Consider the following 26,814-nt stretch of genomic DNA (forward strand, 5'->3'; position numbering starts at 1 on the left):
CACGGTATTAATTTCTTAAGCTTAAACAAAAGAAAAGTACGCCAGAGAGAGAAAAATTCCACAGGACAATTGACTACTAATGTCTGGATTTATAATGACCAATAGCACCCCACCACCGCCACTCCTCAGACACTGATTGCTCCGAAGCCCTCCAAACTGTAGTTTTATGGCTTTGACCCTCCCCCATGATGGAAACAAGAAGTCCTCGTATCTTTCAAAGATAAGGATCTTCAGCAATACTTTTCTAGGCATACAAAAATCAAAGCCAAATTTAAAAAAAAAAAAAAAAGTTTTTCTGTTTTTCCAGACACAAACATCAGTGGAAAAAAGAAAAGATAGCACAATTTAGGCCATACATGACCGCCCACATACATTATGCTGCTTGTAACTTAATTTTTATTAAAGATAAATATCATTAACAAATCATAAACACGTACACCCGCTCCCAAAACACAGTATCAGCGCCTGTAGAACCTCCTCCACATACAGGCAAGTGACAATTCCAAACTCCAGTGACATAGACATTGAATTTTTTATCCTTTAGGAAATCAAATTTGACCACAAAGTGTCCACAGCTTCGGATGAGTCGTTTGCAGTCATGGAAGGCATTTTTTTTTAATGTGAAATGAATCAGCTCTCCTCCTCTGATAGTTCCCTGAAGCAGCTTCTGGGCTCCCCTCTGTGTGGGACAGAGGGGTGGTACTGGATGACATCCAGGGCAGGGTAATGTGAGAAGGGTCCGATCCAGTGTGTGCATCACCCTGAGCATCTGGTTTAGCTTCATTTCCGTTACCATGACAAAATCAACTTGGGGGAGAGAGGGTTGATTTGGCTCACAAGTCCAGGTTGTGGTGTGCTATTGCAGGGAGGTCAAGGCAGGAACATGAAGTAGATGGGCACACCACAGGCCCGACAGACAGAGAGGTAAACACGGATCCTTGCTGGCCCTCGGCTGGCTTTCTCCTCTCATACTATTTAGTATACCCTGCCTAGGGAATAGTGTCGCCCACAGTGGACTGAGTCTTCCTACATCAACTAATAATGAAGAAATAATTTCTCATTAAAATTCTCTTCCAGAGTTAACAGTTAAAACTACCCATAGCATAGCATCTGAACAGCAGGTACCAGCCTCTGATCTCCTAGACCCCTGCAGGAGGTAGTAAAATGCAAAACAACTCAACCAGGGCTGGAGAGGCACAGTAGGGGGACCCCTGATAAGCATTAGGGCTCCATTCCCAGCACCAAAAACCACAAAACAATACCACAGAAAAAGCAGGTATATGACATTTGGCCACAAAAATCCATTTTCTACTTCTATTTAAAACTGTTACACCTGGTAATTAGAAAATACTACTTTTAGTAGACTTAAAACCTTGTGTTAATACGCTTCACTGTAACTTGCTCATGTCAGGCTCACACAGCCCTTCTTGAGTGGTTTCACCCCTCACCTCCAGGAACAATCTAAGGTTATCTCTGAGGATGTTATCCTGGGAGTTAGATTAACAGGTGGGAAACTAGACAGACCTGGGGCAAGCCCGACAAATTTCTATTGAATTCCCAACCAAATGAAAGCATTTTGCAAGTAATCCTGAGAGGGTTTTTTTCCTACTATACCTGTGCCAGTGTTCACATACCTGTCCTAGTGTTAACACACCTGTACTAGTGTTCACACACCTGTGCCAGTGTTCACACACCTGTTCTAGTGTTCACACACCTGTGCCAGTGTTCACATACCTGTCCTACTGTTCACACACCTGTCTTAGTGTTCACACACCTGTGCCAGTGTTCACACACCTGTCCTAGTGTTCACACACCTGTGCCAGTGTTCCCTCACAAGGATTTGCATCATGGAAAGCAATGCAGAAATAAAAATAAGCAAAGAGCCTCAGAGGTCAGTGTCTGAAGGAGCCTTGGCAAATATTTTGTTTACATTTTATGTTTTTTGCATGCACGTGTGCAGGCATATATGTGCCACCGTGGGCTTGTAAAGATCAATTCTCTCCTCTACCATATAAACCTCAAGGACTGAACTCAATATACCAGACTTAGCCGCACATGACCTCGTGATAAGGCTGGTCTAAATGGGGGGGTTTGTGAGAACTGCACGGATAGCCCCCAAGGCCAAGTCACAGGAAACCATGTAGACCAACACTGAAGACAACACCCAGGATAGAGGTGGCGGCATGCAGGCAAAGTGAGATGCTGGTGACTCCTGGGGTAGCACCAGCCCCAAGCTTCTGAGAGAAGCAAGCACACGGGAAAGGATGTTGATGGTGCACCAAGGGGGAAGGCCAAGTACTGTGTCTGGGCCATGTCTCAGCCACTGGGTGAGTCACGAGGTCACCTCAGCTGCCTCTGCTGAAAACCAATCTGGTTGTAAGAATGAAGAATGGCCACTTGTGAAGGATGCTGTTGTCTTTAACGAAACAGCAAGTGTGGACACAGGTGACCACACCTGCTTAGGCTCCAGGGCGCTGTGCATATACTAAGAAAACCTATACCCAACCATCTTCTCAGCCCTGGATGCTCGAACTCCCGCTCACTCGGGTCTGTTGTCTGGAGACCCAGCCTTAACCTCGTTCATGATGTGTGGGTGCAAAGAGAAATATGGCTAATGAATGAGTAAAAGGAAGGTGCATGGAGGCTGGTGCCAGCTCTCCCACCCTTTAGACAGCAACACCACCACATTACAAGCTTTGGCTTCCCCCTCTGTCAAAGAAGATGTGGCTGGGTTTGGTTTTGACGGTGCATGTAATCCACAGTACACACCCAGAAGCAAATACCCTTTCTCTTTACGTGGTTCAGAATTTCATATATTCTCAATAAGGGTCCAGAACATGATGCTGCATGATTTTGAAGAATGCCACAGACAGAAGAATTTCCTCTAGAAGTTGTGGAAGAGATTCGTAGGAGAGACAGGAACAAGTGTGGAAATGAGGCCCTCTAGGCAGCTTCCAGCTTCCTCTACCCTAACAGTGTTTGCTGCAACCGTCAAGTTTTCCTGAGTTCAGGTGAGAGCATATTCCAACATTGACAACAACCTAGCCACATGAAGCCTTTGCTCCAAGCTCATAGTAAAATCTAGAAAAGTAAAAAGCTGTGGGAAAGCAATAATAATTCCTGCAATACAGAGCAAGATTACATGTCTGGTGACTGTGGCTGAATGGTCAAAAGCCCTATTTTTACCCAGCTCTGAAAACCTTCAGGGGTCGGGACACCAAACAGGAATAAAGTTAAATTCCAAATGGCAACACTCAGTATGTCTATGACTAACTACATGATAAATTCAGGGCAAAGAGCCAAAGTCAGGAAGGACCCTAGACTGGGCCTACTCCCATGCTCTGTATCTCTGGAGCTTAAGACACAGCCCAGAGCCCAGGAAAGCTCCTGGATACCCATACAGACTATCCCTATACCTGGCTGCCCTTGAGTTTGAACTTAGAGGTCTGAAGTACCCCAGGGCTACAAATGGTCACTTATAGAACATGCATAGCAGAGTCGGCTCAGTGGAGACATCAGTGGGATGTCAGCAGTGTGGTCAGTCTACATCGCAAGACTCAGCAGTGGCTTCTCAGCCTGACTTTTATGGTCGTGTGAACCAGTTTCCTTCTAACATGGAAGTGAGCCACAGAGACTACAGGCATGTGTGTCTCCTAAAATCCTACTGAGGACACTTTGGGTACCAAGTGGTTAATCCGTGTTAACTCAGAACCCAGCTACATCATTCGAGCCACGGGCAAGGCCTGAGAAAGCTGGTTCATCCCAGTCTTAACATTCAAAAAGTAGAAGGGATTGGGAAGCGAGGGGCAGGAGACTGAAGGACGCTACTTAGCTTCTCCCACCACCACCTTCTCCCAAGGCATGGGACACACAGTTGAGGACCGACCACCAACTGAATCCTGATACCACTTGATTCTCATTCCTGCTCCGTCTGCAGGCTGTGAGTTTTAAACGAGTAAGTGACTCTGGCTGCTGGTTTTTAAACTACAAAATGGGGATGATCATATCCAGGGCTTCTTCCTATGTATGCCGAGCCCTGATATGGGTGGATTAAGGGCATGTCTCAAGCATCGAGGGCATACTGCAAAGGCATGAACAAAACAACATCTGTTATTGCTCTGGGTGCCACGTCGTTCCTCAGGTTTGTGTTTATCCTTTCTCCTGTGGCACTGAGGACTCCTTATCCTCTCTCTACCCCAGACAGTTCCCAGCAAGACCCAGTATCCCAGGTCTTCCCAAAACCATCACCAAAGGTTATCAGAAGTTTGTCCTAGGCGCCACCAGGCTCCCCTCAGACCGCAGGACAGTCCTCGTCTTTCGAGGTCTCCAGTGCCTGCCAGTAAGTGAGCAGGTCCTGGGGCTTCATAAAATGGCACGCCACAATTTTCTGAAAGCGGCACACAGAGAAGCGTAAACCACCAGGGAAGAAGGTCTGCTTGGTGTGGAGCTCCTCAGGTCGGATCTTCAGCTTGGCCAGGCAGAGCCCAACAAACACGTCCTCCAGCTTGATGAATGGAACGCTCTCTGAGACATTGTATACTTGGATCGCCACGTCGCTGGAAAAGACATAACCAGTACCAGAGCAAAACGGTGGGTACCTGTCCCAGGGGTACTCGAACTTACTGACAAACCACTTGTTGAACTTCTGCCTGATGGGAAAGTCGTGGGGCTTTATGTAGCCTGTGAAGAACCTGGTTGTTTTGTTTTTCTTTAGCAGCAGTTCGGTCAGATAGCCAACATTCACAAACATGTCTGAGTCCGTTTTCATCACATAAGCGGTCTGAGGGCAAAAGTGGTAGACCCATTCCATACCCATCATGGTCTTCAGGGTCAAGTTGAAATAGGCGTCCTTGAAATCCTTCTGGATGATGTCACGGTGCTGCTCGCTCTCCAGGGCTGTAGCGTCCATGTCCTCCGTGCTGTCTGAGGACCCCAGAAGGAAGAAGGTCCTCACGGGTTGGCCCTGCACCGATGTCTCTCTACCCCACGTCTTGCGGATGGCCATGCGAGCCGCCAGCTGCTTGTGGGATGACGTCACCAGAAGCACCAGGAAAGGCGGCTTCTGCTTGCAGTCTATCTCCGGAAGCTGAAGGAACTTCCCGTGACTTTTCTTGAAGACAAAGGGGAGTTCTTGGAAAGACTCCATGCTGAAGTACAGGCAGAGCGCACCCATCATGAGAACTGAAGCATAAAGGAGCCTCGTCTTCATGTGGGCCATCTGAAAGAACCAACACAAACAGCTAGGCCTGAGGAGTGTCGGAGTAGACTAATACGAACTGGAACACATAGACTGAAAATTTTAAAGTTTACCAAGAAAGTTCCCAATAATAAGGAAAAATAAATGTTTAAGGAAATAGAATTGTGAGTCGATGCAAACATCACACGTTATATATGGGTGCAGAATTATATCAAACCTTATACATACACAATTTAAAAAAATGAACTTTTTAAAAAAAAAAAAAATACCGAGCTGATGTGCCAGGTAGTTGAGATACAGGAAGAGATGCACAATTTAGTAAACTCCAGAATCTTTCAGAACAGAAATGGAGGCCAGGCCTCAATAGTGAGGCACAAAGGTCCGCCTAATACATTGGCTCACAGCACCACATGCAGGATTCTAGACACAGGGCCAGTTCTGGGGACAGCCAGTCCCTCAGTGATGGACATTCAGACTCCATGACGAAGAATGACACAAAGTAGCTAGACAGCCCACCAGTCTAGAGGCATTCTGGGTGTAAGCACAGGACTAACCACAGACTTCTCTGTGCTCAAAAAGCAAATCTTAAGAATTTGGGTTTCCTGCCAGGCTCAGGAGCTTGAGCTCCTACAGCTGACGGTGTAGTTATAGAAGAGAGCAGAGCCCTTTACGAGGGGGCCCAGCTACAAGAAATGAGTTTGTGGGGATGGGCGTTCCGTTTATGGCACCGTCCACTACGTATCCCCTCTCTGTCTCCGGACCACAAGATGTGAGCTAGCAACCCCACACTCCTGCTTCCATAACTACAAGCTGCTCCCAGTGATGTGTATGTCTTCCTATGGCAATGAAGAATAACTCCAAATCACGGTCCAAAATAAGTCCTTCCTCTGTCGCCGATTCTCATCCGGTGCTCGATCATGGCGATGAGAAAAGTCGTGAGCACAGAGCCACGTCCAAGTTTATGATTTGCATAATTGCCTCGACACTCTAGAAACCTGTGAAGGTTTTAAGGTTACTCTTTAAACCCTCCAACCCAGTTTTCTTTCATCGTCTGCCCGCTCCTTTCTCAGCAGGTTTGGGAGCAGCTATGTTAGTGCAGTAATACCGAGAAAGAAAGGCACTTACCTTTGCCAGGTAAGAGCTCAGGTCTGTCCAGAGGGCTAAGCCACAGGGTAGAAGCCAAGAGGAAATGAATTCCTTTTGAAGAGCAGCCGGGGAGGGTGAGCGAGGTTCCACCCTACCTTCTCAGACAACCTTTTGGACTCGGTTTGTCTACCAAAAGTGATGGTTGTGTCTCTTGGGAATAACTTAAAAAAAAAAAAAAAAAGAGTTCAAGTTGTTCACTCTTTACTAGAGAATTTGACACTTCCCCCTCTGGGTGTGACCTTGAACAAGAGTTTGAGCTGCAATCCTAGCCTCCATTTTGTCTCTTCTAAAATGGGTACAACCGAGACAACATAAAGTCAACTACGTGAGTAACCTGCCTGCAACAGCGAATATCTGAGACTCTCCCCTTGAGCCTCACAGGTGAAGACAGGACCTGTGTCAGTTTGAATGAGAATGGCCTCCATCAGCCTATATTTCTGAATATTTTGTCGTCAGTTGATGTAACTGTTTGGGAAGGATTGGGGGGGGTGGCCTTGTTGGAGGAGGTGTGTCATGAGGTTGAGCTTTATGGCTTTAAGGGCCTGTGCTCTTCCCAGGGTGCTCTCTTTCTACCTCATGATTGTGGATCTAGACGTGAACTCTAGCTGTTGCAACCACCATGTCTTTGCTCTGCCGACTCAAACCCTCTGAAACTACAAGCTCCAGTGAATGAGTATGAGTTCCTTTGCTCACGGTGTTCTGTCACAGCAAGAGAAAGGTAACCCAGAAGTCAGTACCAGGAGTGCAATAAAGCTAGACAAGCCTGACCTTGCTGGGTTCTGGAGGAAGGTAGAAGTCGATGGGACTTTGGACTGAGAAAGTTTTTGAATACTGAAAGCCGAGCTTAATGGGCCATCCTTGTAGGGGTATGGAGGACAGTTCTGTGGACTATGGCGGCCTACCTCAACGGGTTTCAGAGGAGAACAATATTAGTAACCCAGGTAGAGACCATTCTTGCAATGTTTTGGCAAAGAATGTGGCTGAGTTCTGCCCTTGTCATAAGAATCTGCCTGACTGGCAGATTTTATCCAATTAAAGTTGAAGATCAAGGGATTGATTTCACTGGCAGAGGAGATTCTAAAACAGCTTAATATTAATACTGACTTTGCTACATGGTTATTTATAATTACTCCTATGCAAATGCACAAATGCAAAATGCACATCTGAGGAGAAAAAGAATACGGGGAATTTAAGGTTGGAGTCAAGGCTTGTGCTAAAAGACATAAAGAAATTGTCTTAGTTAGGGTTTTACTGCTGTGAACAGACACCATGACATCTTCATCTGAAGGCTGCTGGCAGAATACTGATTTCCAGATGTGAGATGATGTCATTATGCAGGTACAAGATAGAACAAGGCCTGTCGTTGGATGAGAAGGATGGGCAGGAGAAATTTTGAGGGAAGAAGAGGAGACTGGAATGGGAAGTCAGGAGAAGCCATGGAGAGACCATGGAGGCTGACACTCTGTGTATTTATAGGTTATTATGAATATTCTTAAGGGGTTGGTGTGTAGTATAGGGCTTTGAAAGTTTAGGTGGGCAATTATATCTTATCAATTGGATCAGAGGTTATTATGTTGTATCTTCTTTCATGTGGCGATTTAAGTTTAAGAGAGTTTGTGGTGGTGGAGACATTGGGCCACCATGGAATTGAGATGTATATTTCTGCCATGGTGGCAGCCTGCCTTGGTAACTGGATGGGTAGAGAGATTGTTGCCAGGCTCAGAGAGAGGCCATCAGCAGTGTGATATGGGATGGAGCAAAGCGGGTGAGATGCTTTGCTGACTGAGATGAAGATGTCTACCAGATGTCTTAGGGCACTGCGGTGCCGGATCTAATGCAGGGTAAAAGACGGTTATTAATTTTTATAATTTTACAGCAACATCCAGGCAGCTAGGGTGAGGGTCTTAAGCCCACCCACAGTGACACACCTATTCAAACAAGGCCACACTTCCTAATAGGGCCACTCCCTATGCCGAGCATATACAAATCATCACATTCTACTCCCTGACCCCCATAGACTCATAAGTCTATGGGGCCACACCTAAACATACCATAATGCAAATACATTTAGTCCAACTTCCAGAGTCCGAATAGTCTATAGCAGTCTCAACAATGTTAAAAGTCCAAAGTTCAAAGTCTCTTCAGAGATTCATCCAATCACTTTACTGTAATCCTCAAAGCAAGACAGGAAAAACAGCTGGGCACATTCCTAACTCTGCATCTCCATGTCTGATATCAAATTCCTCTTCAGATCTGCAACTCCCTTTTCATCTTTGTTGACTACAACAAACTTCTTTCCCCTGGGCTGGTTCCACTCCCTGTTAGCAGCTTTCCTCAGCAGATAGCCCACGGCTCTGGCATCTCCAACATCTTGGGGTCTCCAAGGCACCTTCAATATTACAGCTTCTTGTTTCACTCATGATCTTCTGGGTTCCTCCAAAGCACTGTTGTCACTTCCCAGCTCTACCCTCTGTAGCACTCTAAGCTCAGGTTGATCCACTCCACTGCTGCTGCTGTTCTTGGTGGTCATCCCATGGTACTGGCATCTCCAATACACTGGGGTCTTCCTCTGCAGCTAGGCTTCTCCAATAGCCTCCCATAAGCTCTCCTCATGGTGTCAAGTCTCAACTCCTTTGCATGACTCCTTCAGTCCTGGGCCATCAACTACAACTGAGGCTGTACCTTCACCAATGGCCTTCCATGGCCTCTCACAGTTCCAAGCCTCAGCTGCTCTTCATGACCCCTTCACGCCTTCAAAAAACAGTACCACCTGGGTGACTCTTAAAACCTTATCAAGTCCAGCTGTAGCATGAGGTATAACTTTGGCTATCTCTGGAACACAGCTTCTTTGTGCTCTCAGAAAACACTTCCCAGAAGATTTGACCTCAGTGATGTTGGTCTTTTCCTAATCACCACTAATTTCTTAGCTCCAGCTACCCAGCATCAATTGTCCCAGTAGTCCCTTCTATTCTGGACTCTAAAGTCAGAGCCACATGGCTGAAGCTGCTGAGTTCTGCTAGTTGCAGGAGCTGGAACATGGCCCCCTTGTTCTATTACTAGCTTTGTTTTCTTACTCCCTCCTAAGCTTGGCTGTCCTGGAACTTGCTCTGTAAACTGACCTTCAATTCAGAGATCTGCACGTCTGTCTCCTAAACACTGGGATTAAAGATGTGGTCCACCAAGCCTGGATTTAATTTTTTATCCAACTAGAGCTTGCTCTGTTCTAGGCTGGCCTTGAACTCAGAGATCTGCTTGTTTTTGCCTCCTGGAATTAAAAGCTTGTACTATCATGCCTGGATCTAAATTTAGCTAGGTAGGATCTTGCCCCAAAGTCACTACTGTCTTAATTCAATCTGATATCGTTGAACACAGGATTCAGTTCCATTTCACTTCCTGGTGCCCCTTTAATACTTGAACCATATGTTTTCTCAGCTTGCTATGCCTGTTCAAAACGTTCTTCATGAGACTTAACCAGAGAACACAGTCTATGGATGATGGGCATTTCTGAGACTTCCTTTGTCAATGCAATCCATTTGAGTCTCTTCACCTTAGTGTCAAAGCAGATTCTTCAGACAAGGGCAAAGAGTAGCCACATTCTTCACCAAAATATCACAAAAACAGTCTCTAGCCCACATACTGAAATTCTCCACTGAAACCTCTTGGGCCTGGTCCACACAATTCAAATCACTTTCAGTAACAAAATCTTCCATATTCCTACTAGGATAGTCTGTTAAGCCCCACTTAAAACATTCCATGGCTTTCCAAATCCAAAGTCCCCAAATCCACATTCTTCCTAACAAAAGCATGGTCAGGCCTATCACAGCAATACCCCACTCTTGGTACCAACTTCTGTCTTAGGGTTTTACTGCTGTGAGCATGACAGCATCCAGGCAGGCATGGTGCAGGAGAAGCTACACACAGAGAGCATAGAGAGCTGTGTGTTGCAGGGAGCAGAGCTGGAAGGGAAGAGACAGCCAAACTCAATGACATTGGATACAGAACCACAGGATGTAGACTTGGCCGTGCTTAGTCTCAGTCCTGCCTTTTATCCAATACTTGTTAACTATGACCTTTGCTCCCTTTTGGAATGGCGATATATATTCTTTGCCATTGTGTGTTGGAAGTACGTAATATGGTTTTTATTAGATTTTATATGTGGTGTTAGTAAAGAGATTGCCTCACCTCAAAGGAGACTTTAGACTTTTAAACTCTATTAAGACTGTGAAAGACTATGGGGACTTGAGTTGAACCAAATCCATTTTTCAGTATTGGTGTGGCTACAAACCTATGGGGTCTGAGAGTGGACTATAGCATTTTGAATAGGAATGGCTCAGAGGACCTGATTTCAGTTCCTAGTACCCACATCAGCAGCTCACAACTACCTGTAACTCCAGCTCCAGGGAATGTGACACCCTCTTCTGGCATGTGTGGAGGTCAGACAAGAACTTGCTGGGAGCCCAGTTCTCTCCTTCCATGTGGATACATGTCTCATGTCATTATGCTTGATGACAGGTACCTTCACCTCTGAGGTGCCTTTTCTCTAGACACTTCACAAAGACTGAAATTCTAGGGGCAAACACTCCACTCACTCACTGCATACATAGATAGCAAATGGCAGCCCATAGGCAAAGCAGAGGCCACACCCAGTGTTAACACTCCCTGGGTTTCCCGTTCCCATAAGGAGTTTTTCCTATCTACAATAGAATTACGAAGAAGCTATATCCAAAGTTACACCCTCAGTATTCCATGTGCAGAGTAAATATTTGTACCTTGAATTGTGAGAACCAGGCACCTCCCTCTTAGAAATTAGAGTTTGAAAGATACTAGAACCATCAAGAACATAGATTAGGACAGCATTTTTCCGGAAGGGCAGTGCACCCATAGATTGCAACTCCAAGCTTCTAGTAGACGGAAACAGGATGTCACTATGTGTGATGTCAACCAAACCTGGGCACTAAGGCAGAGTGAGTCACTGACCTCAGGCCACTTAATCTTTAAGCTCTGCAACCGAAAAAGATCCATTCTGCTGGGTGGAGTGGAGAGCAGTGACCAAGGACAAGAGGCCAGTACACAGAAGGGAAATGAACTCATGGGTCATCACCATTTGAAGCCAGAGAAGAACTACAGCTCTCCCAGTGAATCCAACCCCAGTGTTACCAGGCAAGACTGAGACACCCTTTCTCAGGAAAAGACTTTTCCATGATTTGCAAGGAAGGCAGTCATCAGGCCCCACTGGCAGACGCCATGCAGGAGGAACTGCAAAAGGCAACTGAGCTTCCTGGAGATGGTCCACCATTTTGCACAACTGCGATGGACGTACCTTGAGAGGCATAGCCTTGGTGGCTTCATCTCCTGATTGCCTCTTACTGCTGCTGAGCCTTCCCAAGTTTGTCATTTCTGTGTTCCTCATATACGTTGTGATTGGGTATGGGGAGATCCTCACTACCTATAATCTGGTATGATTGCTTCCTGGGAGACCCAAAAATAAACCCACACACCTATAGACACTAGGTGTTCTTTTACAAAGAAGCCAAAACCATACAATGGAAGAGGAAAAGCATCTTCAACAAATGGTGCTTTGTCTACCTGTAGACAAATGCAAATAAATTCATATTTATCACCCTGCACAAAACTCGAGTGTCAGTGTATCGAAGACCTCACCATAAAACCAGATACACTTAATATAATAGAACAGATAGTGGGGAATAGCCTTGAACTCATTGGTACATGAGACAATTTCCTGAACAGAACACCAAAGGCTCAGACCCTAAGATCAACAGTTGACAAATGGGATCTCATGAAACTGCAAAGCGTCTGTAAGGTAAAGGATACCGTCAACAGGACAAAACTGCAATCTACAGATTGGAAAAATAACTTCACCAACCCTACATCTGACAGAGGGCTAATATCCAAAAAAATGTAAAGAACTCAAGAAGTCAGACACCAACAACCCACACATAAGCCAATTTGAAAATGGATGTATTGGACACAATTCTCTAGAGTCACAGAATTTATGGAATGCCTCTATATGCTAAGGGAATTTATTGGAATGGCATACAATCTGCAATCCAATTAACCTAATAATGGGTAACTGTGAGTGGGAAATCCAAGAATCTAGTGGTTTCTCAGATCCACAAGACTAGGTGTTTCAGCTGGCCTTTCTGTGTAAGCTGGAATCCTGAAGAACTAGGTTTCAACAGATGTGCTGGCCAGTAAGTATAAACGGGCAAAGACTAAGGGAACTTGAGTTGAACCAAATCCATTTTTCAGTATTGGTGTGGCTACAAACCTATGGGATCTGAGAGTGGACTATAGCATTTTGAATAGGAATGGCTCAGAGGACCTGATTTCAGTTCCTAGTACCCACATCAGCAGCTCACAACTACCTGTAACTCCAGCTCCAGGGAACGTGACACCCTCTTCTGGCATGTGTGGAGGTCAGACAAGAACTTGCTGGGAGCCCAGTTCTCTCCTGCCATGTGGATACATGTCTCATGTCATTATGCTTGATGACAGGTACCTTCACCTCTGAGGTGCCTTTTCTCTAGACACTTCACAAAGACTTCCAGGCAGCTAGGAAGAGGGTCTTAAAGCCCACACTCACAGGGCCACACCTATTCCAACAAGACCACACCTCCTAATAGTGCCATTCCCTGGGCCAAGCAAATACAAACCATCATGATACGGAAGCCGAGGCTGCCTCCACATCTTATTGGGTCTCAGGGTCCAAGGGGAACATGGAGGCCAAATGTCCTTTCACAGGAGCGATTTGTTATTAGAGTTATTAGGGTCATTGGTGCCGTGGGAGGAAGCACAGCAAAGGGATCTGAGAGGAGTTCACGCCTGTATGGCCGAGAGGGGGTAACTTTGGTAGAGCCATCGGTCCCCAGGAGATTGATCCTCAACCCACTGAAAGCCTGTGTCCACCTGCATTGTTCACCTAAATCACCCTGCCAAAGGTCACAATAACCTGCTCCGGGTCAGAAAAGACCACAGGAACAACCATAGTCTATTCTCACCTAATCTATCAAGAATATTGCCCAAGATGCTGGGGCGGTAGCTCAGCTGGTAATGCACCCGCTAAGCAAACACACGAGCCTGAGTTGGGTCCCTAAACCCCATTTAAAAAGCTCTATAATGGCTTCTGGTCTGGCATCTAATGCCTATAACTAAGTGCCCTTTACTGAAAGAACAAGCTGCCAAACATCTTATCCAAGAAAGCTGGCACAAGAACATGGTTGGTGCAGGCTCAAGAAGCAAGAAACAGACCCATACAAAGGTTAGATCTACACACAGAGAGACACTGAAAAAAATTGAATGGCCACCATTGTGCTGGCTAGTTTAGTGTCAAATTGACACAAACTAGAGTTATTTAAAGGGAGGGAACTTCAACTGAGAAAATGCCTGTATAAGATCTGGTTTGGGGGCCATTTTCTTAATTAGTGATTAATGGAAGAGGGCCCAACCCATGAGCTGGTGGTCCTGAGATCTATAGGAAAACAGGCTGAGCAAGCCAGGAGGAGCAGGCCAGTAAGCAGCACCCCCCATGGTCTCTGCACCAGCTCCTGCCTCCAGGTTCCTGCCGTGCTTGAGTTCCTGTCCTCACTGTTTCCAGTGATGAACTGTCCAATGGAACTGTGAGTGAAATGAAGGCTCATCACAGCAATAGGAACCCTGACTGAGGCATTTATTTAAAAGGATGTATTGAGAACGAATACCCAGAAGCCTCAGTGCCCACGAAATGCCACCATCACTGGTTGTGGTGGTTCAAATGAGAATGCCCCTCCTTGGTTCAAAGATTTGAATGCTTGGTCACTAGTAGGTAGCACTATTTGAGAGAGATTAGGAGATGTGACTTTGTTGAAGTAGGTGTGGCCTTGTTGGAGGAAGTGTGTCTAGGGGTGGGCTTTCAAAAGCCCAAGGGGGTAGGGGGTGCGGGAGGGGTGGTTCAGTGGTTAAGAGCACTGACTGCTCTTCCAGACGTCCTGAGTTCAATTCCCAGCCACCACATGGTGGCTCACAACCATCTGTAATGGGATCTGATGCCCTCTTCTAGTGTGTCTGAAGACAGCTACTACAGTGTACTCATATATAAAATAAATAAATAAATCTTACACACACACACACACACACACACACACACACACACACACACACAAAAGCCCAAGCCGGCTCCAGTGTCTCTCTTCCTGTCACCTGTGAATAGCATACAGACCTCTTAGCTACCACATCTGCCTGTGTGCCATCATGACCAGCCATGAGGATCATGGACCAAACCTCTGAAACTACAAGTCAGCCCCAAAACAAATGCTTTCTTTTGTAAGAGTTGCTGTGGTCACGGTGTCTCTTCCCAGCAAAAGAACATTGACTAAGACAATGAGTCATGAGAAAAATGAAACGTTCGCTAATCGTGACTGGGACGCGCAGTGGCATCCACACTGACCAGGAATGAGAAGAATCGCATGCTCAAACCCTCCAGTGGGTATAAATTGCAAGAAATGCTTCATTAGGAGAGTCCCACCTACTTTGGCAGCATCCACCCAAGGGGGACACACATGTCATGATACAGCAAGCATCTCCTGATCCTAGTCAACAGAAATTGGTGCTTACAGACACCGAGAGACATGGCCCCGGAGCATTCATAGCAGCATGGCTCATAGCTGCCAGAAATACCTCTGCATTCCAAATGAGAGGGAAACCACTAGAAAGTTTAATTTTTTAAAAAAGAGCCTAGTACAAAGAATTTGCTACCTTGGGGCAGATGTAGATGCACAGCTAAGGAAAAGCCTCACAGCCCCAGATCTGGACCTTGGGGTAAAGGCAGAGCCATGTAGTACATCTAGGAACATGATTGAACACAACACACATACACACACATACATATATATACATACACACACATAGACACATATATACATACATACATATACATACACACATACATACATACATATACACACAGACACATATACATATACAAACACATGCATACATACATACACACACACATAGGCAGACACATATACACACATACATACATATACACATACAGGCACACACATATACATAGACATACATACACGTACACACATACACACATAGACAGACACATATACACACACATACATACATACATATACACACACATATATACACAGACACATACATAAATATATGTCTACACACATAAAACATACAAACACAGATATACACACACACACACACACACACACACGGAGGGAAGGAAGCACGGAGGGAGGGGGGCTGGAGCGCCTGGGCTGACAGGAGAAAGCTGTTTGCAAGTGCCCTCACAGCTGCTCTGGGGTGGGGTGGCCTTGGAAACTGCTTTCCAATGGGTGCTGATGGCACCATAACTGTTAGGAGTCTGTCATGCCAACAGTGCCGACCTCCAAGGGAAGCTCTGTCCCCTCTAAGGCTTCTCTGGCACTGACAAGCTTTAAAGAGCTGGTCTCTGAGCAGCCATATTCGAAAGATCCATATCTGATCTCACAGTCTGTGAGAAAGGGCGGATTTGAGGACCAGCAGGAATACATTAATACCCAACACAACTGCTGTGAGGAAATATCCATCAACAGAAAGACAGACACGTGAAATGCCACACAGCCACAAAATACAAACAACACCACACCACATGGTAACACAACAGACACTGTGCGGGAGAGAGAGAGAGAGAGAGAGAGAGAGAGAGAGAGAGAGAGAGAGAGAGAGAGAGAACACCCATGCATGAATGGACCCATTTATCCAAAGCAGAACAAGGAAAACTCTTTTTATGGTAGAGGAAGTCAGAACAGTGATTATCTTTGGTGAGGGATTGTTGACAGGGAGGGACACAAGGAACCTTCTGGAGGGCTGAATACATTCTATTCTTGCTCAGAATCCTGGCTACAAGGATATAATTATGTTAAGATTTATTGGACCAGACAGCTAAGACCTGTGCCTTTTGTTATAAGAGTACACCATGCATGGTGGCTTGATCCAGAAATGCCCCCCATAGGCCCCTGGTTTTGAACACTACACTTGGCCATCAGTTAGTGGTGCTGTTTGGGAAAGTTATGAAACCTTTGGGAGGTGGAGTCTTACTGGAGAAAGGACATCACTGGGGACAGGCTTTATATCCTAGCCTGTTCTCTCTGTCTCTCTCTGTCTGTCTCCCGTCCCTCTCTCCCTCCCTGCATCCCTCCCTCTGCTTCATGTCTGAAGATGCGATTGCTAAGCTTCCTGCCCTGCTTTCCTCCTTGCTGCCCTTCCTCCCATGATCGACTCTTATCCGTTTAGAACGGTAAGCTGAAATAAACTCCTCCTTCCACTTTTAGCCTTGTATTTTATTGTAGCCACAAAAGGCAGCTAACACAGAGTGCTGATACTTTCATCACAATTAGAACTCTCTGAAAACGTGGTACCTTCTACAGAACTGAGTTCAGTTGGTCACAGATTTAATCCCCCCGCCGCCGCCACCACCCACACACACACAACACAGTTCGTGTTCCCGCATGTCTAAAACAGGCCTGAGAAAGAAGATGGGGTTTGTTCTTTGAGTCTCATCCAAACCACATATCAGCGGCAGGGAAAGGGCTGGAGGCTGGCAGAACCCTTGATCACGGTGAGTTTGTACAATGACTCTCGTAATATCTCATCAGTTAATGAGTCAGTCGATTACATGCCAAAGCCTATTCCAGTTTCCATTATGAATGGGCTGTGAGGCAGCAGACGGAGATATGGGAGTCCCAGGGCACAAATAGAATGGAATAAATCAGGAATGTGGAATTAGAAGGCACTTTACCAGGCTGGTTCAGTTGGTGTAAGCACAAGGGCACGAGTTCTTTCAGAAGAACTCTCCTGAAAGAGACATCTTCAGAGTTCTTCAGAAGAAATCTGGTCACAGTGGCAGACACTTCTGATTCCAGCACTGGGGAGGTGCAGACAGCAGGTCCCTGGGGCTCTCTGGCTAACCAATCTAACCCATTTGGTGAGTCCCGGGCATGAGCAATGAGACCCAGGGTTGACCTCTGACCTCCACATACACGCACATACACATAGGCCCTCACACACATACACAAAAGAAGGCTGCTCCCATCCCAGCTCAATCCCAGAATGGTGTATAGTCCTCCACACCTGGGTCCTGAATCCCTCATCACAGAGGACATGGTCACTGGAACTCTTCTCACTACTACGGGAGCACCCACATGGTGCCCAGGGATGCCAGCCTGGTTTTGCTCCTTGTGTCTCACCTTCTCATAGGCAGCCTGGGCACTAGCCTTCCTGTCTGTAAGTGGAGGTCTCCATAGGTTAACTAGAAAGTGCAGAAGTCAAGATCCCTGCTCCAAAGTCCTTGGTTACATTTCGAAGCCTCATCTCGAGGTCTAAGAACACAGCTGAGGACACCTTGCCCCTCAGAGGGCTGTGGCCCTCTCTTAAAAGGCAGTGTGAGCACACATCTGGCCTCCCATGGCTGGGGCAAGGAGTTTCATCCAAAGCCAGCGGGCAGGGCCCAGGCCAGGGAAGTGACACATGGGGATACTTAGTGGAAGCTACTCTAGGGAGTCGATCAGTAGAGATGGGGCATCCATGCTGGCCTGGTGGGTTACAGTACAGTGTGTGGAGGGAAAAGCTGCAGCTGAGGGGGAACTTAGAGAGGCAGTGCCACGTGGCCTTGTAAAGACCAGTCTCAGAGCCCACTCACCAAAGGAGGTCGAGTAGGAGGTTTCTCCAATTGCTCAGCTGTGGTGGGGAAACACAAAGTGGCTAAAATCGTAGCTGTACCACACCACAGTTCTGAAGATGAAGTTGCCAAACAGGGTATCAGCTGCTAGGGGAGGACCTTCTCCTTACCCTGTTTTCACACAGCAGAGACAGAATTCTAATGTGGATTTTTTTTGTTTTGTTTTGTTATGTTTGTTTTGAGATAGGTTCTTTCTACATAGTCCTGGCTGTCCTGGCACTCACTATGTAGACCAGGCTGGCCTCAGAGATCCACTTGCCTCTCTCTCTCTGCCTCCCGAGCACTGGGATTAAAGGCATGTGACACCACACCAAGCTGTCCTTCTCTACCCCTATGGGGACAGTGTTTCCTTCAGCAGGACTTCATCCTGCTGAGCTGAGATAAACCTGCTCGACTCCCCGTGCCGGTGCTCTGGAGGCTTGGGCTCTCCCTATGAGCTAGACGGTAGCCTGGTCTGCAGCCGGAATCGCCTCCAAGAGTTACGGGTCACCTCCAATGTGAGTTATCCTGATCCTGTATCTTACTGTGGCAATATGAAAGTAACTGGCAAGCACTTTGTTGACTGAGCCCTGTCTTGTCTGAGCCTTGGCCATGCAGCCACCTTAGCTCTCCTGGTGTGAGTATTCTTAAAGATGTGGCTCCCACAGTCTTCAAGCTGGCTCACTACTCCCCGTGACTCCCCCTGACTCCAAGCCTTCACACCATTTTTTGAGACCTGGTCACTCCCACACTGTGTGGGTCTTACGTCCCCAATGCTCACTCCCCCCTGCCTCCACTGACGCACCTGTTTTTCACTGCCAGCGCCTAAGCGAGGCTTTTCCTTCATAGGCTATTCATGTCACTAGTGTGTCGCAGCATGGATCTAATTACAGGCTTGCATATCATTAATGCTTTGTACAACCCACCTTCCTATTACTGCTAACTCCACAGGCTAAGGATATCATTTATCTGTGTCTTTCACCGTGGCGGACTCTGTCAGGACAGACGATTTCAGCACACAGCAGCCCAAGGGAAAGTTTGGAACCAGTCCATGAGAAGGGAAGAGATTTCTGTCTCCAAATGCCTGATTACACTTCTTGGCTCAAATACGTTTTTCTCACTTGAAAGCATATGCAAGGTTTATGTGGGTTCTCACTGTTGGGCAAAATGTTCACCGAGTTGGCTACGCTTGCTTTCTAAACCCTTCTTTCATACGAGACTTTAGTGATTTCGGAGAGGCGAGCCTGGTTTACTTCAGAGATGTGGTCCTGTTTGACTTCCTGCTGCTTCTGGGATGCCAGCAGGGTGAGCTGCTGGGTGATTAGAAGCCCAGTGTGCTCCTCAGGCAGGTTCGACACCCAGGTGCTCCAGTGTCTCTGTAGAGCCTCTAGCTTCCCTAAGCAACGGAGAGTGATTACCACGCTACCCGCTTCCTCTTCTTTCTATTGAAACAGGACTTTTAACAAAAAGTGCCAACCAGGGCTGAAAGGGCAGCTCAGTGGTCGAGAGCACTGGCTGCTCCCCCAGAGATTCCAGGTTCAATTCCCAGCACCCACATGGCAGCTCACAACTGTCTGTAATTCCGGTTCCAAGGGATCCTCCAGTCTTAGAGACACACAGGCAAGCAAAACGTCAATGCACATAAAAATAAAAAATGCATCACTTAAAAAAAATACAATAAGGGCTGGAGAGATGGCTCAGCAGTTAAGAGCACTGACTTCTCTTCCAGAGGTCCTGAGTTCAAATCCCAGCAACTACATAGTGTCTCACAACCATCCGTAATAGGATCTGATGCCCTCTTCTCTTGTGTCTGAAGACAGCTACAGTGTACTCATATATAATAAATAAATAAATCTTTTTAAAAAATAAGATAAAAAGCACATACCACTAATGAGTGCTTGGCAGTGAAGGAATTGAGAGTAAATGCATTCATGTGGCTGCCAGATCAGCACTGAATCCTGAACTCCTCAGGGGAGTGTTTCCTTTTGATGACTTTGCTGAACAATGCCAGGTGCAGGTCCTATGGCCTAACAGGGAATGCTTATTTTTTTTCTCCCGCTTTAACCAGTGCCTGGTCCTGGCTCCTGGCATTTCTCCAAGGCTGTGGCCTAGGAAGAAATTTGGCTAGATCAGCTGGGATCAGTCACTAGTTATCTTTATCCAGAAGTCAAAAGTCCCCAGCTGACCCCTGGCCAATAGAGACACTGAACAGGACCTTGTCTCCGTATCACTGTCCACAGCCCCTCCAGCCACGACGAGGTCACCCCGTGCAGTGTGAAAATACAAAGATTCTACAAGCGCCCAATATAGATCAGACACAAACCAAAGCAAGGCTGAGATAGTCACCCGGCGTGTGTCAAGAAAGCAACCCAACGCTCATGTACTCTGGCATGCTGCCGAGAAAGCATCTAGAGGGAAAAGCATGAAGCAAAGAAGGGTCTGCCTCAGGATGAATACAGGGCCGCGTACTGTTGGGGTGATCTTCCTTATATTGTTTTGAGGTATGTCTCTGTATCTTCCGTTGTTAATTCTGTACCTGAACTAAGTGCTGGCGGGATTTCGGTATTGTCATTTCTATGGCCCATCATTGCATTTTTCCAGTTTGTTAATGTCCATCCTCCCTCACCTGCCTAAAGGCAACCTAATACGTCAGGTGTTGTCTCACTGCTGATGGGTTGTAATAAAGACCGGATGGCCAATAGCTGGGGCAGGAAGTATGAGGGCGGGACTTCCGGGCAGGGAGAGTGCTACAGAGGAGAGTAGATTTGGAAGATTCGGAAGCAGACCCAGAAGGGAACACACGGGGACAGGAGCAAAGCTGGGAGGAGATATAAAGCTAGCCACATGGTGGGTCGCAGGCTAGAATAGTTGGATTAAATTTAAATGCTAGCCGGAAGACTGCCCAAGTAAAAGGCCTAAGCCTTAAACTTATTAGAAGTCTCCTTATCTTATTTATACCTCAGGCAAGTCTACAGAAAGCTCCACAATAAAATACACGGTGTAAGAACCAAAGATCTGATTACCAAGTGTGGAAAGAAAAACAAACGATATCAGTCAAGACGACTGACTGTCATGGGCCTGAGCAGCAGCATCTGACAGGAGCAAGGGTGCCCTGGAGCCTGAGAGACAGCATCAGACACAAGAGGAGCATTACCTTGCCCTGTGTGCAGCACAGATTCCTCAGATAGAGGTTAGGCTTGACCATCTCAAAGGAGCCTTCCTCCACCACTTACAGAGTACAATGCTCATAGTCACCTCAAGCCTAGATCTCTTTGATGCCACTGAATCTTCGGACTTGTTATACTTTGGGCCAATTATCCGACAAAGAAGGGAGCCGTGAACTGTTCGTCTCCTTAAAGCTGTCCTGGTGGAGAATGCTTCTGAGGCACAACCACCTTCGTAGGAATGCCTAATTTGATATTTAAAGTGATACAGAAATGTCTCTGTGGCTCAGAATTGTCCTGCCGCCTTCAAGACAAAACAAGAGCTTCATTCCCAGAGAGTATGGAGGAATCCTTGTGTTCCTGCCATGCTCCTACAGATGAGTGAGGGCTAGCGTTTATTAACCTCATACTCTATTTCATGAGCATTTTCTTGTTTAATTACCTCACCAGCCTTTAGATTAGGTCTTTTAAAAACGAGAGACTGAGAGGCTGGAGAGATGGTTCAGTGATTGCGAGGACTTGCTATGCTTGCAGAGGATCTTGGTTTGGTTCTCCAAATAGACATGGCGACTCGCAACTGTCCTGTTCCAGGAGATCCAACATTGTCTTCTAGATGCCATCCTCTTCTGCATAAATGTGGTGCCCATACCCACACGCAGGCACTCATACATGTACCATAAAATAAGTTTTAAAAAATGTAAGATAGAGTGTCTTGGTTTGGATTTTACTGGTGTGAGCAGGCACCATGACCAAAGCAAGTCTTATAAAGTCAACATTTAACTGGGGCTGGCTTACAGGTGCAGAGACTCAGTCCATTATCATCAAGATGGGAACATGGCGGCATCCTGGCAGGCATGGTGCAGGAGGAGCTGAGAGTTCTACATCTTCATCTGCAGGCCTCTAAGAGAAAACTTGTTTCTAGGCAATTAGGACAAGGGTATTAAAGCCCACACCCACAGTGCCAAACAAGGCCACACCTCCAAATAGTACCACTCCCTGGGCTAAGCATGTGCAAACCATCACATTCCACTCCCTGGCACCGATAGCCTTTTTCAAACATATGAGTCTATGAGGGACATACCCTAGTCATAGCATTAAAAAAAGTACATTAGGTCCAACTTCCAAAATCCCCATAGTCTATAGCAGTCTCAACAATGTTAAAAGTCCAAAGTTCAAGGTCTTTTTAGAGATTCATCCAATCACTTAACTGCAATCCCCAAAGCAAGACAGGAAACAAGCTGGGCAGACTCCAAACTTTGCATCTCCATGTCTGATGTCAAATTCCTCTTCAGATCTGCAACTCCTTTTTCATCTTTGTTGACTGCAACAAACTTCTTTCCCCTGGGCTGGTTCCACTCCCTGTTAGCAGCTTTTCTCAGCAGACACCACACTGCTCTGGCATCTCCAACATCTTGGGGTCTCCAAGGCAACTTCAATATTACAGCTTCTTGTTTCATACATGATCTTCTGGGCTCCTCCAAAGCACTGTTGTCACTTCCCAGCTCTGCCCTCTGTAGCACTCTAAGCTCAGGTTGATCCATTCCACTGCTGCTGCTGTTCTTGGTGGTCATCCCATGGTACTGGCATCTCCAATATGCTGGGATCTTCCACTGCAGCTAGACTTCACCAATAGCCTCTCATTCATAGGCTCTTTTTATGTTGCCAAGCCTCAACTCCTTTGTATGACCCCTTCAGTCCTAGGCCACCAACTGCAACTGAGACTGCACCTTCACCAATGGCTTTCCCTGGTCTCTTACAGTGCCAACCCTCAGCTGCTCTCTATGACCCCTTCATGCCTTCAAAGTCAGTGCCACCTGGGTGACTCTTAAACACTACCACATACAGCTGCAGCACAAGGTACAACCTTGGCTATTTCTGGAACACAGCTTCTTTTTACTCTCAGAAAACACTTCCCGGAAGATTTCACCTCAGTGACGTGGGTCTCTTTCTTCTTAATCACCACTAATTTCTTAGCTCCAGCTAACCAGCATCAATTGTCCCAGTCGTCCCTTCTATTCTGGACTCTAATGCCAGAGACTGAAGCTGACAAATTCTGCTGCTTGCAGGAGCTGGAACATGGCCCTCTTGTTCTAATAACTCTAGTATTCAGTTGACCTAAAGGAAGACAGTAGGATAACCCTGGGCTAGCTCCTACTAGGGCTAAGACTAGTGGTTAGAACTAGGGTTAGGGTTAGTATTAGGACTAAGGTTAGAGTTAGGATGAAAATTATAGTTGAGATTAGACTTTCAGTTATAGTTTTCTCCCCTCCTCTCCCTTCTCTCTCCCTTCTCCAGCACTAAGCTTAGAACCAGGACCCTAGCTGGGTTACCCTTAGGCTAGTGTCAGGATGAGAGATGAGCTTAGGGATAGAGATCTATTAGGGATGGAATTAGATTAGGTTTAGGGTTCTGAATGGGATTTAATTAAGGATGGATTTGGGATAAGGTGACTATTACACTTAAGATTAGGGTTGGGGTTAGGCTTAGGCCTAGGCTCAGATTTGGATATGGTTAGGGTTGCCTCTTAGGTTAGGGCTAGAACTAGGGACATGGTTCAGGTTAAAGTTAGAGTCAGTTTGGTTTCTGGTCATGGATGTCTTCTGTGATGTCAGGATTCATCTGGGGTTTCTGTTTCTTTCTCACTAAGAGCGAGGCTATTTGGACAGCTCCCCTGGCAGTCTCTCAATTCAGTTCCTATCATTCACCCACAATTCCTCACTGCCTCTCCTTCCCCTACGAGACTATTTCCTTAGCACACTGGCCACCCTGATGCTTACAGCAGAAAAAAGTTCACAGCCTTCCATAACACTTCGTGCCCAAGAATGTCAATTGAACACCAAGAAGTCAGCCTCTGAAGCCTGCTTTGTTGAGAATGGCTAGGGGTATTCTTTCTGCAATAGCCCAATGTCTAAACCTCCTGTGATACATCCCTGAAGACCTAGCTCACCCTCTCACATACAGCTTCAGGTCCTCACTTTTTTGTCAAGACAGGGTTTCTCTGTGGAGTCCTGGCTGTCCTGAAACTGGCTCTGTAGACCAGGCTGGCATCAAACTCAGAGATCTACCTGCCTCTGCCTCACAAGTGCTGGGGTTAAAGGCATGGGCCCCCACTGCCTGGCATGTCCCCATTTTTCACTTAAAAACAAAAATCATTCAGCTAGCATTTTCCAATCCTTCAGGAAGAAAAGAACATCATGTGATGATTTCCTTGGAGGAAAGATCATGTAAAAGGAGTTGCCTGTGGTAATTCAGTCTGAAGCTTGTTGAGTCTTTTGACAAGGGTTCCCCTGCCAAGTGTGGCTTTGCCTTAACAAACTGCGGGAAGAAGGAAAAGCTGCAGTCAGCGAGTCCCCCGGGAGATGGGTCAGAGGACAGCAACAAATCAGTCTGGGAACAAAGAGGCAAAGCCAGACCTGCATCAAAGGGTGGCTTCCTTCTCAGAATGGGGACTCAGAAAGGGCAGCAAGTTTATGACAAGATTACACACCAGAGTTTTATAACATACAAGATTTGCCTGCATGTTCACTGATGGCCCTCCCTGCTTGCTGGGCTGGTGGAGGCTTTCGATTGGCCAATGTCCTTTGGTTTTGGCCAGTGGTGAGCAACAGCAGAAATACAAGGGCCAGGAGTCAGGATACCAGACCCCAGGTCCCTATCTGGCTTCATCTGACCAAAGGGTTATTCTCTGAGGTGCTCCTCCATCAGATGGCCCCTCGGTACAGCTGCGTTTCCCACTTGGTGTTAGGTTCCAAGCCTTCTCCCACCTCTCTGGGGTACCATATGCTCTGTCAACATTGCTGTGCCTGAGTTGTTAGTTGTGGTCACTATACGTTCATTGTTCGAATGCTTGGTCCCTAGTTGTTGAAACTGTTTCAGGAAGGATTAGGAACTGTGTCACATGAGGTGGGCCTTGAGATTCCAAAAGCCCATAACAATCCCAGTCTCTCTCTCTCTCTCTCTCTCTCTCTCTCTCTCTCTCTCTCTCTCTCTCTCTCTCTTTCTCTCTCTCTCTCTCTCCCTCTTTCCTCTCTCTCTCTCTTTCTCTCCCTCTCTCTCTTTTTCTCTCTCTCTCTACCTCCAACTTGAGAATAAGATATAAGCTCACAGCTACTGCACCATGCCTGCCTGCCTACTGCCATGCTCCCTCACCATAATGGTCATGAACTCACCTTTGAAACTATAAGCAAGCCCTCAATTAAATGCTCTGGTCATGGTGCCTCTTCATGGCAATAGAAAAGTAACAAAGACAGCCCTTTGTTTTATTAATCATGTTAGGAGAGAGTTTATCTGAGGCTCCTCCAACCCCAGTGTCCTTACTGTGACTTTAATCAGGTTTCTTAAAACCTTGAGCCTGTGTGTCTTCAAGATTAAAGTAAGAAAGATTATATATCAGATTATAAGAATGTATTTACTGAATAAAGCAAACATATTGGAAGGGATTTTAAAACCAAGGTGAACTTTGCACACATGAGTAGCTACTGCCTTAAAACAAAGACGCTGCACGCTTTGAAGCTTAATTTCAGAATTATACGCTTTATTCTCTGCAAAAGCATGTCTAGTGTCATAACATCAAAAACAAAAACAGAACAGGGTCCCTACAAGATTCCTAATTCATGTATGAGAATGCAATGACCAAGTATGGCCTGGTGGTAGAGCATTTATCTAGTATGCACAAGGCATTGAATAAAAAGATGGGGATTGCTGAAAAGTTACAATGGAAGCCTTAGCTATGTCTCTGTAGGCCATTTAAGAAAGTAAACTATAATAGACCATTCTAGAAACATATTTTGAAATTATAGCTGTACATGGATTCTGTGTTGATCATAAATATTCAGGCCACAATCACAGTCCAAGACTTACCAAGGTACCCCATAGCAATATCCTATTAACTAGCATGAACCGGTTCCAACAGAAGCCATGGAAGTCAGTGGCATGGCATAACACAGTCACCCTTTTAAACCAACCTTTCCCTTCAACCTGGGACTCCCCAATCACAGTGTTGGCAAACACTGTTGAATCATCTCTGCTTTCAAGGTCCTCATTACCATGGGACCAAAGCACAAGAACCATGGTCAAAGCAAATCCTTGTGGAGTCCAGTGGATGGGACAGCACTCTACTACATCCGCCCTCTGATAAACCAAGACAACCATTCCCCTGAGCCTAGCAGTCCATCCCTGGGCCTTTTCACAAAAAAAAAAAAAAAAAAGCATGGTAGCCATTTTCCAGGGGCCATCTTTGTGCTTGGGAAAGTTAGCACAGCTTGTACATTGTAGTCTGAGTTTCTGTGGGCACGCTCTCTCATGCTTTCTTAGTGACATAGGCCACGGCAGCCTCAGGTGGAGTTCTACCCGCAGGAAGATCACTGCTGTGTTGGTGTCTATCTTAGTCCTCAGAGTTGGATGGCACAGAACACTTGTCAAGAGGGTTAACACAGAACTCTGACTCTGAGCTGCCCCCTCCAGCTTCTGGATTTCTATTGAATCTGATTTTAGCTTCTCACATCCACCTCACTCCAAGTCTGGCTGCAAACACACATCTTGCTCTGGAGATGACTTTGCCAGGAAATCTACAGATTTTACTGTGAAAT

The 26,814-nt window shown here is 46.3% G+C and overlaps 1 protein-coding gene and 1 long non-coding RNA gene across 3 annotated transcripts in view; both read right to left on the bottom strand.

The window, feature by feature from the left end:
- Nucleotides 1–373: 373 nt before the first annotated feature.
- LOC116898949 lies at nucleotides 374–3,230 on the bottom strand. Its single transcript, XR_004387676.1, has 2 exons — nucleotides 1,675–3,230; nucleotides 374–1,614 (listed from the first exon to the last, which is right to left on the bottom strand). It is a non-coding gene; the product is annotated as an uncharacterized LOC116898949 (long non-coding RNA).
- A 10-nt stretch (nucleotides 3,231–3,240) lies between these two features.
- B3galt5 (beta-1,3-galactosyltransferase 5) overlaps nucleotides 3,241–26,814 on the bottom strand; it is a 37,978-nt gene continuing 14,404 nt past the window's right edge. Inside the window, exons 2-3 of one of the 2 annotated variants that reach the window (XM_032900366.1) lie at nucleotides 6,323–6,504; nucleotides 3,241–5,218 (exon numbers count right to left, since the gene is read on the bottom strand). In XM_032900366.1, the coding sequence (XP_032756257.1) occupies nucleotides 4,292–5,218 (927 nt within the window). In that variant the 5' untranslated portion in view covers nucleotides 6,323–6,504 and the 3' untranslated portion in view covers nucleotides 3,241–4,291. The remainder of the gene's footprint in view (nucleotides 5,219–6,322; nucleotides 6,505–26,814) is intronic. The other variant, XM_032900367.1, reaches the window with a different exon arrangement.

Source organism: Rattus rattus, chromosome 4 (genome assembly GCF_011064425.1).
Source record: "Rattus rattus isolate New Zealand chromosome 4, Rrattus_CSIRO_v1, whole genome shotgun sequence".
NCBI lineage: Eukaryota > Metazoa > Chordata > Mammalia > Rodentia > Muridae > Rattus > Rattus rattus.